We start from the raw sequence: 11,256 nt of genomic DNA, 5'->3' as shown, positions 1-11,256 counted from the left end.
TAAGATAATAATTATTATTATTTGTTTATTTCATTTAGGAATTGTTAAAATGACCGTAAAGTTCTTCTCTTGTCCCATATATGACAGGTACGCATGTTTAACCAAAGCTGATTTATTTATTAATTATAAGGCACAGTTAGATATTTTTTTTTTATATTTTTGGGTGTCCGGGCCAGTTTACGCGTACCTCGGCTAATTTCACAGGGCCCTAAAGTTAATAGCCAGGTAAACCTCCAATGGCCCTGAAGGGACTCGAACTAGTGACTATTGGGGAGCAAACCCAAGACCTGACCAATTGAGTTACCCCTCAGGGTTATAAGGCACAATTAGATATTGAGTAGAATTGAAATAAATTAAGATGATGAAGTGAGTTTAGATTTAGATGTTAAGATGAGTTATATGTTAGATGTTAGATGTTAAAATAAATTTAGTTATATTTAGATGTTAAGATGAGTTTAGATGTATTTATAAAAAATTAGAAAAAATTATAAATTCTGCGTGTAAAGAGATATTGAGTTAAAAAAAATATATACAAAGAAATTTTGAATTGAAATAAATTTAATAATTTAAAAATTAAATATTTTGATATTAAATTCAAATTAAAATCAGATGAAATCAAGTTATAAGGGAGCCTAATCCACCTTACTATAGAACGTGTCCGCTGAAGATTCCCCGTCTAATTTTATATTTTTTTATTTTTTCAGAGAATAAAATTATCGTTCTTCAAATTATTTGCCTGTGAAAAATTTGTGGACAAGGAAATATATCTTCATTAATTTGTGCCGTGTGCACAAACCTTCGGAAATCGGGGCAACGTGTGTGTATGCACAACATACGGACTCCTCGATCTTAAAGAAGCCCGTCTGTCTCTTCGGGGGCCGTAGGCGATGCACCAGAATGCCTCCTAAGCTCCTCTCGCCCGTCTTCCCATGCCTAATCTTCCTCACTCTCCTCCTTCTTTCCCTCTATTCCTCTCTCCTCTCTCAACCCCCACCCGCTGTCCCACCTCCAAACCGACCTCTTTGCAACCTCTTCAAAGGCCACTGGGTCATTGATCCGACCAGCAAACCCCTCTACGACCACACGTGCCCATTCCACCGAAACGCCTGGAACTGTCTCAAAAACCAAAGAGAAAACATGGGTCTCATCAATTCCTGGAAATGGGAACCCGAATCATGTGCTCTGCCTCGGATTGATCCAGCTCGCTTTCTGGGTCTGATGAGGAACAAGAATATTGGGTTTATTGGGGACTCACTGAACGAAAACTTCCTGGTGTCCTTCTTGTGTGTGCTTAGAGTGGCTGACATGGGTGCCAGAAAGTGGAAGAAGAAAGGGGCTTGGAAAGGTGCTTTTTTTCCCAAGTTCAATGTCACGGTGGGGTATCATCGGGCCGTTTTGCTAGCAAAATACCAGTAAGTTTTAGTTTATTCTTTTATTAGATAATGTTTGTGGGATTTTCTTTGTTTATACAATTCTGTTGTAAGTGTTTACATTGTGCCACAACATTCAGTTTTTGTCTAATGTGATGGCTCTTATGGGTTAGTAATAGGTGAAACAAAGTATCGTGCTAGTGTCATTGATATCGTGGTAGTGAAATTAACACTCGAGGATTCATAAAGAGAGTTTTGTGCTGATGATGCAGCTAAAGAGAGCCGATAGATTTGGCAAGTATCACTAACATCGACATGAATTGCAATGAACGATCCTATCTAGCATGTATGGGCGAATGTATTATGATAAACGAAAAATCATTCATTTAACCAGTGTAATCATTATGCTGATGGCTTGGTTTTAGAAATGGAAGTTACACAAGAATTCTTTTGATAAACATGATAAATGGTATGCTTTCCTGTTTTACAATTGTTTCCAAATGTAATAATGATAAAGTGGGAATTTTGGTAAAATGACACTATATGTTTGTGGAGTTCACGAAGAAATGCTGGATGCAACAAGAAGTTAATGACATGCTGGAGTAATGTCCATATATTTATTCCAAATAATCAAATATATAATTTCCTGGCCGTGATGAGATCAAGGTGAAAATTGCATATTGGTTCATGTAATTTTGCTTGCTACTTTTTCTTTCCCATTTCAATTGTAAAGTTCAGGCTTAAAGTAAACTTTATCCAATGTTTCTTTGGATGCATGCTTGCTTAGATATGGAGTTTTTTTTTTTTTTTTTTTTTTTTTTCTGGATTAGTTGAATTTTCTGTTAAAGCGTTTGGTTTTCCGTGGAAAGATTTGTGTGATTGTAATGATAAAAATCTGATATTTTAGACGGTTTGAACATAAAGCTGCAACTTGATGATTTTGTCTGGTGCTATTAAGCTATGCTCAGGGTTGTGAAAGGGTAGATAGTCACAGAAATTTATGGTTAAAGTAGAAATGCAAGTTTTAGTGGATGCCAATTATGCAATCTCATCTAATAATATGTTATACATTTTTGGAGTGCTTATGATAATTAGCGTTTTCTTAACTACATTTTATGCCTGGTTCATGTTGCCTGTGATTGGTATAATGACCCAACTGACAGCTGCATGTTTGTGGCATTACTCATTTTGATCAGTGAATATACCTATTGATTGATACTTTACAAATTGTATATACCTGAGATAGTAATAATAATAATAATAATAATAATAATAATAATAATAATAATAATAATAAAAGTGACTGAATAGTAATTCTTCTTCTTTTCGCCTATCTGGCTCAGTTGGGGTTCTCAGTGGATTTGACAGGATTTGATGATTCCTCTAAACTGAAACTTGATTAAAATCTTGCTAACTATCTCAGCTGAAGTTGCGTTTTCATCTTTATGAATTTTGGAAATGGCAACCTTACTTGCTCGTAACTGATTAAATGAAGGTGGCAACCAAAACAGTCAACAGTTGATGATCAGGATGGACTGAAAGGAATATATCGAGTTGACGTTGAAATTCCTGCAGATGATTGGGTCAACATCAGTGACTTCTATCATGTCCTTGTTTACAATACTGGCCATTGGTAAATCCCTTTTATATTTGCTAATTCACAGAATAGGTTGATCAATGTATTATTTCCCTTTCTTTTTATTTTTAATGAGTGCTATGGAGTCATCAGCTTTGATATACCTGTATTTTTTAGTTGTAATCGCTGCAAAAATATAGGTATATGAGACCGATCGGCCCTCTTAATTAGGAATTAATTAGCTTTCCTTTTTCTTTTTGGGAGAAGATAGAAGTATGTAATGATACTCATGTACTTGTCTCTTTTAGCTGCATCACATTCATTCTTTTGATGGACATGTTTTTAATAGATTCTGAGTCAAACTCCTTGGGCGCTTTTAAACATCACTACCCATACCATTTATTCGTATACTTATGAAAATAAAGGCATGATGCATTTTCATACCATAAGTATTAATATCCTGCATCCCTATTAATTTAATTCTTCTTACATGTTTACTTGAGGCGTTTACGCAACAAATGAGAAGACAAGATAACTTTTGTAAAAGAACGATGTTAATTGGCAGACCTGGCCGATTGAAATAGTTATATGTTTTAATATGGGCATAGGTAGGAGCATAGTATATAGAATTGCTTCTAGAGGGGGAAGACAATTTGATTCAGAAAAGAAAAAATGTGTAAAAATTTGGCTCAAATCAGAAACCTATTAAGGTTGTAAGATACACTTTTCTGCATTCCGTTGAGTTTAAAAAAAAGCCTTTCAGTTGGTACCTCATGAGATGATCTCAACATTCTGGTCTCTCACAGATTCATGGCTATCTAAGTATGCTTTCTCACTTGGTCTTGAACAGGTGGGGTTATGATAAATTCCCGAAAGAGACACCACTTGTCTTTTATCGTGGGGGACAACCAATATTTCCTCCCATTGGGATGTTGGATGGATTTAAAGTTGTTCTGGAGAATATGGTCTCTTACATACAAAAGCAAGTTCCCGTGAGGACACTCAAATTCTGGCGTTTGCAATCACCAAGGCATTTTTTTGGTGGTGAGTGGAATCAAAATGGTAGCTGCGTGTTCAGTGAGCCACTCCAGGAATTCCAGGTATGAATCGATGAGGACCATCTGCACTTTCGTGCCTCCTTATGTTTTAGGTATTTTTTCAGAGCACCCATCTAAGTTTTGATAGATGTTAAAATCATGTACAAACATTATGATTTCTTTCATGTTTTTCATTGATGCATGCTGGGACATTTCCCATATCATTCCCCAACTTTTCTGCTCAAATTTGGTGCTGATACCTGGACAGCTTGACTTGTGGTTTGATCCCAGGAACAAGGGTGTGAACAAAGAAGCGAGACAGCTGAACCATCTGATTGAAGATGCTTTGCAAGGCACGGGGATTCGACTGCTTGATCTGACTCATCTGAGTGAGCTCAGAGCAGATGCCCATCCTGCAATTTGGTTGGGAAAGAAGGATGCAGTGGCAATCTGGGGTCAGGACTGCATGCACTGGTGCTTACCTGGTGTTCCTGACACATGGGTTGATGTCTTGTCAGAACTGATCCGTGGTAGTTTGGAGACAGGGTAATAAAAGTCAAAAGAGGTGTATCCCCTTACTTCAAACTGCAAAACGTTTCACAACTCCACCAGAAGACATTGTGTTCTTCGTCCTTGCATGCAGTCCCTAAGAACCAACAAGGTGGTGGATCGGGGTACAAACGAGCACCCAAAGGCTATCTTACGCGAGATTTGGATCACATTGAGACTTCTTACCGGAAAATGCCTGTTGCCCCCTTTGTTGTGCCAGTCCAGATGTCCAATTGTACGAACATCGATTACATACTTAAAAGTTTCTTTGGATTTGTACCTCCTTTTTTTCTTTTTCTTTTTCTTTGGGCAAGGTCTTCCTTATTGTGGAAAAAATAGAGGCTCAAGATGTGAAGCATTCGAATGGATGATTTCTTTATCTATTGATTGTTTTGCCATTTGTGTTTCCTGTCAGAAATGTAAGCCCTCTCTATACATTTTTTGCCCTAGTCCTCTGCATATCTGTTGAATGTTGTTTTTGTCCCACTCTTAGCCTTTTGAATGTTGTGTTTTTCTGCACTTTAAGACAGACCATGCTGTTGTGTACAAAATATCCGCACTGCACTGAACTGCACTTGGTGTTGAAACATCCAACAGGTACCGTACTGTTTGATGGGAGACTCAATCAGATCCATTTCCGTAACCAAGCTTGCATATTGAGCTTTGTTGGACTGGAATCGGAAAGCCTGGTACCAATGCAATGCACCGTAGATTAGAGAGAAGAGAGGCCGGCGGCTCCGATCTGTATTCTCTGTTCAGCGGGTCATTTTCGTAAATATGGTGAACAAACAGGGATAAATATCCCGTTAGAACGACGACAACCGACCAAACCCTACTCTGGACACAATCGAACTCGAACATCGCTCTCCTGGTTCACTGTTTCGATATCGAAACCTTTGTCTCTCCAAAAATCTAGGCCATTTCATCTCAAGCAAAGATTCAAATGGCTTCAAGAATCCCTTTCTTTTCATTTACAATCACCCCAAAACCGCGAAAATTGCATCCTTGTCCTTTCTCCTCGACAACCCTTTGGAGCAACAAACCCAGAACGCAAATCCCATGCATCAACAAGATCGGTGATTTAGAACTTGCATCGGGTTTGGCTTCAGAGGTGGCAAAGAGAAATGCCCATCTGGTGCAAAGAGAGGAGGCCATGAAGAAGAGCAAAGAGCTCCTGTTCACAGAGCTGTGTCAGTACCTTGCTTTGAAAGGAGACGAGGTCAGGAAGAAGTGGAGAAAGATGGACGAAGAGGACAAATGGGTTTTGGTTAAAGGGTTTATTTCAGAGTGGAGTGAGAGTTTCCATCCCTTGTCTGCAAGGTCTGTGAAGGAGATGGTTGAGGAATATTTGCAGGAAGAGAGCCCATCAGCAAAATCTTCTCCTTCATCGTTATTTCCTGGGTTGAAGTGGATGATGGGGTTTTCCCAAAACAAGTGAAGAGAGGGGAAAAAAGCAGAGAATTTGCATGTGGGTGGAATTCACAATCTCAATTTCAAATTCCTGACTTATGTTGGATGTTTAAGGATTGCAATCTTTGGAATGTGACGCAGGTTTATTTATTTCAAACCGAACATAGTTGAATAGAACAACTTTTGGCTTGGTGTATATGACGTTAATGCTTTCTCTTTGCAGAATCTCGGTGTATATAACATTGTTTTTCTTAGGATTCTTTCATTATTTTTTAGGACAGAAAATTTGTTTATGGTAGTGCTGTCATAGGGGCAAAGACGTTCGTGTTTGAATACCACTGCAGACTGCCACTACCAGGTTTGATAACTCTTCACATGCCAACCGAAACATCTTCACCATCCTGTTCATACCAACATTTGCATAAAATACTTATCATTTTCCTCGTTCTACGCCGAAACAACACGAGTTTAACGGTAGATATCAAATTAGATGGCTTCTGTTAATGGGTTTTTTCGTACGGATTAGACCGGACGGGAATATTGGAATATGGAATGTTCAATCCTAGAGAAAACCAATTTGCCTTCACGATTTGGAGAAAACCAATCGTATCTGCAACCATTTTTAATGCTCTTTCTTAACGAAGTTTCTCACCCGTCTTCACGTAACCCCAAATCGGTCTTCAGCAGTGGGCAAGCGATGCAGCGTTGCAACCAAGTAGGCCAGTCCAGGTTTGACAACCATGCTTCAAGACTGCGAGATGTTTATGCCAAACCTTAATGGTATCAACATCTAAAGATGAGGCAGTACCCAGAGGATAATATCCAAGTCTAAATCAGAGGCAATAACACATAAGGCAATGGGAGAGTCGCATATGAAAAGTAAATAATAATTGGTGGGGAGAGGAGACAATGCCACTTACTTACTGTTTATTTGTACCACATTGAATCCAAGGGAAATTTGAGTCTGTTGAAATTAAGCAGGAGAGCTGAAGAAGAGAATAAAGAAGGAAACGAAGCAGGGGAGATCAAGGCAAGGAGTCTTCCCTAATGACATCAGTCCAATGGAAAAACAACGAGATCAGTGGTGCAAGATCACCATCTCACTATCATGTACAAACAACTAGTGTCTAGATTATTATTTTACCAATTGGTCTTTCAAAAACAGAAAAGGAATCTTAAAAGAATATCTATACACAAAATAGCAAAGCGCAGGTTGAATGCAGCCATTGCGTCTGCAGTAACCTACCACACCAATTTTTTTTCTTTTTGATTTGTTTCTAATCATGAATAACAGAAAAACTAGAATTATAAGAGGAATTAGTCCCTCAAGTCGGGGGTATAATCTACCAAATCATTGCCGCTGCACTATCTTTGTTTTTATTTTTGGGGGCGGGGTGGAGAGAGAGATTTCGCAAACTCATTTCAGAAATACAGTTGCCTCCACTGTCCAACTGAAATCTCTGCTGGGCAATACGGACACTTAAACGACCGTGTTCCACTTTTTGACAGCTTCATGATTGATTGCTTACAAAGAACATGTGAACATGGCATCAGCATTGGCGGATTCTCTTCACTACCTTGATCCCTACTCACAGGACAGACAAAGATTGAATGAAATTGAAATTCTTTTCCCAATTCAACTGGCACTGGCAGCTGTTTCATTGCCTGCCACTCCTGCTTCTTTGCAGACATGACACTTGCCAGCTTTAGAAGAGTAGGTAGTCCTTCAATACCAGCTGATATTGCCACACCCAATGGGCTCCCATATGAATGCCCTAAGAGGCTGCAGAATTCCCTGGTCAGCTCTTCAGTCAAGTTCTCCCAATGGGTTGGAGACGTGATCTCAGGATACGGGGCGCTTCCAATCCTTCCTGCCCACAGAAGGCAACACATAAGCTTCTGGAACTCCTTCTTGTGAAGGGAATAGAAAGGAGCAAGGTAGGTTCTGGCATATATGACTGCATCAGCTCGGGTTCCTTTCTGCAAAACGTCCAAAAACTGCAGCTGATGAAGTTTAAGCTCAATTTTTGAACCATTCTGCTTGAGCTTCTCCCGGTTGGTAGAGGCCCATTTCAGTGCAGGCTCAAGGTTCCGAAGTCTTGCAGCCTCAAGTATCTGATGCATATCCAAGAATTGAGATTTTAATACAGTTGCCTCTGGTTCCCCAGCATCGTTTAATATGCTATCTCCAAGATCAAACAAGCCTTCCCGGTAAAAATGGCTCGCAAGAATCTGATTCACAATGTGGAGGTCAAAGTCTACATTTCTATATGCCTTAGATATGTCAGGATTGAAGAATCTTTCAAGTAGTTTCTGGTACTTGCTAAGGTTTAGGTTTAGTTCCTTCTGTGGTCCTTCTAACTGGTGGAGTGGGTCAATTGCATTGAGCTCGAGTACAAGATCCGTAAGGATGGACTTCTGATCAAAAGGGGAGGTGGGGTCATCAGCTGACTGGATCTTTTCCAAAGCCTGTTCAATTTCCCTGCCAACTTGGTCAATAACTTCTTGGGATTTAGAAGAAGATAATTTTTGCTTCTTATTAACACGGTCAAATGCATCCTTGATGGTGGTTAGCTCCATCTTTCAATTCAACCAACAAGCTCCTGCAAGAAAGTGCTGGCAAGTTTTCATTGTCGGAAACTACAACATTAAGCTAAGCAAATTGATTTTTCTTGAAAAGGTCAGGAGTTATTACATAGGTTTAACAACACAAACCCATGATAGAAGACAAGAAAAGGAAGGCACAGGAGGGCATGTCAACTATATAGAATTCCTACATCCAGACTGGCCATATGACTGTTACCTTGAATCTGTGTGACCGCTCTTTACTAGTTAGGATGGGACTGACCATAAGATTGAGCAGAACCAGAGTCTGAACCTTCTGGATCTGATTTCTTTCCTCAAATTTCTGGGAAACTTCCTTCTTTCCCTAGCTAAATTAAGTATACAAGGGAACTCTTTATAATAGAGAATTTTCATATAAAGAGTTTCCTCTTCTTTTTTCTCTTCTAAAAATTTTGTTGGGAGAAAAGGGTTTGTGGTTCAAATAATCATCAAAGACTCATTGACAAGTAAAATTAATGAAATATTAGTACCATTAAGAGTTCTAAGCACTCAAAATCTTATGTCGGCCCCATCGCCTTGGGAACAAGTGATATGTATACTGTGCCACAAGTTGTTATTAAATAAAACATTGCTATGTGAACATTTGACAAACTGTTTTCTCAAAGGTCAATGGCCACCCTGATATAGAAGAGAATCTTTTTTTGATAAGAAGTTCCCATTCAAGCACATTTTAAAGTTCCAAATACTCCTGGATAGATTCTCACCACCACTTGTAACATTGATTTGGAACGAATTCTGGTCCTTGAAAAGATGCTAAAGTGATGGCATTTAAGGACAAGAATTTTCCATGGGGCAGGGAGTTAGACACAGTTAACACCTATGATGTAAGCAATAAGCTAGATCAATCCTACAAAATATTAATAGAAGATAAAGAATATAAAGATGCAGTGGAGGCCTAAATCTAGAATCAACAATACCCAGAACTAATTGGGTAATAACCTGCTAATCTAGTCTCAATTTTTAAAATAACAGAATATTCCCCAAAATAAGCACATATTTACAATTAAACGTTACAAAACAAAATCCTGCATGTTTAATATGCATTGACAGCCACGATTCCTTTCACCCACCACCAACCATAGATACAAACAACAACGAAAAACCAAATGAATTCAAAACGCAAAGTAAAAATCCATCAGAGACAACATTAATTTCGACAATGCAAAATTTGCCTTAGATTTTTTTGTTTGTTTGTTTTATTGATAAGTATACCTAGTTTAGAATATACAAGCTACTAAAATACATGGAAATTACTATTAATATTTATAACCTCTACCTTCTCTCTAGTCTTTGCTGACGGTAAAAGGATTTCCTGGTGGGGATGGAACTAATATTATCCCGAAATTTTAGTCCTTTCAATACCACAACAACAGTGACTAAAGAATCACAATAATCTTCTTTCCATTTCCTCCGTTTTCCCAGCAACCAGACAGGGGGCAAAGTGAAAAGGGAAGAAATGACACTGCAGAGCCTATACAAAATAAAATAAAGCAAACACAAACTAATAATTTTTTAACGCCGCCCACGCAATCCTGAACCAATCACAGTATCTGCTTGGTTAACAAGCGCATTTAGGAAAAGAAAAGAAACAAAAAAGGACATAAACGTTGGAATTATTGCATGAAAGTCGAATATTACTGAAAACAGTATCAAGATTGAATTCTCGGTGTCTATTAATTTTTCTCAGGAACCAAAAGGAAAGTAAAATCTTAATAAACGAAATGAAAATAAATTCCGAAGTACTTAAATAGAATAACACTAAAAAAGGTAATAAGAGATCTCACACAAAACACAAGCTCCAAGCTCGAGCGGCAGCTGGATGAGAAAGGGAGCGCGGGTAGGGAGAGAGGGGGGGTGGGGGGGGTGGGTGTGGGTGTGCGGTGAAGAATGCAAGCGTGCGAGTCTGCGAAAGTAATCTTTGTAGATGGAGGAGCACACGTGTAGATATTCCCGTGGCCATACTACCCTTCACAAATAAGTTAATACCTTCTGTATTCTACATTCCGTATCTAACCATTATATGCAACGTGTCATCAGATGAGATCGACGCGTTGACGTATGCTAAAACAAGAGTCTCCGATCATTCCGAATTGCTCGGTTCGTACGAATAGTAGATTCATAAATCATAAAAAAATATTATAAATTCACTTAACTATTTTAATTTATTATTATTTATAAGAAATTTAATTCAATTTAATATCTAAACGCAATTTTAATTATGTGAGTTTAATTTTATGAATTTTTTTATAATTAAAATATTTCTTTATTTAATATAATAATTTAAGAAAATGCTTAGGTCACCGCTAGTAGCTCCCGCCAGGGGCTACCATTGGCCTTTTTTTTTTTTTTGCTTTTGCTTAATGATTAAATAAAATAAGTATTTTTTAATCATATTATAAATTTTTAAAAATATATATATATTTAACAGTGTTAAAAAATACATATAAAAAAAATCTAAAAATAAAAACACACACTATAACTAACGGTAGCCCCAGCAGTAGCCGTAGCTCTACCCAATAATTTAACTCAAACCAACGTATAAAATTATTTTTTTAAAATCATTTTATAGACCGAATAATTATCTTTTTACTTTCTATTCCATCTTATTACTCCATTTCAACTAACAATTTTTTTTCAACGCTTACTTCATGGGACACTGGAAACACCTTTTCTTGAAAATATTTGAATT

The 11,256-nt window shown here is 37.8% G+C and overlaps 3 protein-coding genes across 7 annotated transcripts; 2 read left to right on the top strand and 1 right to left on the bottom strand.

The window, feature by feature from the left end:
- The first annotated feature begins 763 nt into the window (after positions 1-763).
- Positions 764-4,930, top strand: LOC122310985 (protein trichome birefringence-like 12). 2 transcript variants are annotated; one of them, XM_043125300.1, is made up of 4 exons: positions 764-1,412; positions 2,866-3,003; positions 3,797-4,046; positions 4,275-4,471. In XM_043125300.1, exons 1-4 carry the CDS (start codon positions 898-900, stop codon positions 4,320-4,322), a joined length of 951 nt encoding a protein of 316 aa, XP_042981234.1. In that variant the 5' UTR covers positions 764-897; the 3' UTR covers positions 4,323-4,471. The 2 variants fall into 2 exon arrangements, with proteins under 2 accessions (XP_042981234.1, XP_042981233.1); XM_043125299.1 differs by having other exon boundaries at positions 767-1,412; positions 4,252-4,930.
- A 333-nt stretch (positions 4,931-5,263) lies between these two features.
- On the top strand, positions 5,264-6,167 carry LOC122310989. The gene has a single exon (XM_043125308.1). It carries the CDS (start codon positions 5,476-5,478, stop codon positions 5,968-5,970), a length of 495 nt encoding a protein of 164 aa, XP_042981242.1. The 5' UTR covers positions 5,264-5,475; the 3' UTR covers positions 5,971-6,167.
- Positions 6,168-7,053: 886 nt separating this feature from the next.
- LOC122310986 (protein RMD5 homolog) lies at positions 7,054-10,483 on the bottom strand. 4 transcript variants are annotated; one of them, XM_043125301.1, is made up of 2 exons: positions 10,352-10,483; positions 7,054-8,545 (listed from the first exon to the last, which is right to left on the bottom strand). In XM_043125301.1, the coding sequence occupies exon 2, from the start codon at positions 8,520-8,522 to the stop codon at positions 7,365-7,367; it is 1,158 nt and encodes a 385-aa protein (XP_042981235.1). In that variant the 5' UTR covers positions 8,523-8,545; positions 10,352-10,483; the 3' UTR covers positions 7,054-7,364. The 4 variants fall into 4 exon arrangements, with proteins under 4 accessions (XP_042981235.1, XP_042981238.1, XP_042981237.1 ...); XM_043125304.1 differs by having other exon boundaries at positions 7,054-8,558; positions 10,352-10,459; XM_043125303.1 differs by lacking the exon at positions 10,352-10,483 and adding an exon at positions 9,844-10,340.
- Positions 10,484-11,256: the final 773 nt, after the last annotated feature.

The sequence above is a fragment of the Carya illinoinensis genome, chromosome 5 (assembly GCF_018687715.1).
Source record: "Carya illinoinensis cultivar Pawnee chromosome 5, C.illinoinensisPawnee_v1, whole genome shotgun sequence".
In the NCBI taxonomy this organism is placed as follows: domain Eukaryota; kingdom Viridiplantae; phylum Streptophyta; class Magnoliopsida; order Fagales; family Juglandaceae; genus Carya; species Carya illinoinensis.
Note: the sequence above shows the minus strand (reverse complement) of the source record. Positions and strands in the feature narration are given on the sequence as shown.

Coding starts and splice junctions, on each gene's coding strand:
- LOC122310986 (XM_043125301.1), bottom strand. CDS start 8,522: ATGGAGCTAACCACCATCAAGGATGCATTTGACCGTGTTAATAAGAAG.
- LOC122310989 (XM_043125308.1), top strand. CDS start 5,476: ATGGCTTCAAGAATCCCTTTCTTTTCATTTACAATCACCCCAAAACCG.
- LOC122310985 (XM_043125299.1), top strand. CDS start 898: ATGCCTCCTAAGCTCCTCTCGCCCGTCTTCCCATGCCTAATCTTCCTC. Junction 3,004..3,796: donor GTTTACAATACTGGCCATTG/GTAAATCCCTTT, acceptor GGTCTTGAACAG/GTGGGGTTATGATAAATTCC. Junction 4,047..4,251: donor AGCCACTCCAGGAATTCCAG/GTATGAATCGAT, acceptor ATACCTGGACAG/CTTGACTTGTGGTTTGATCC.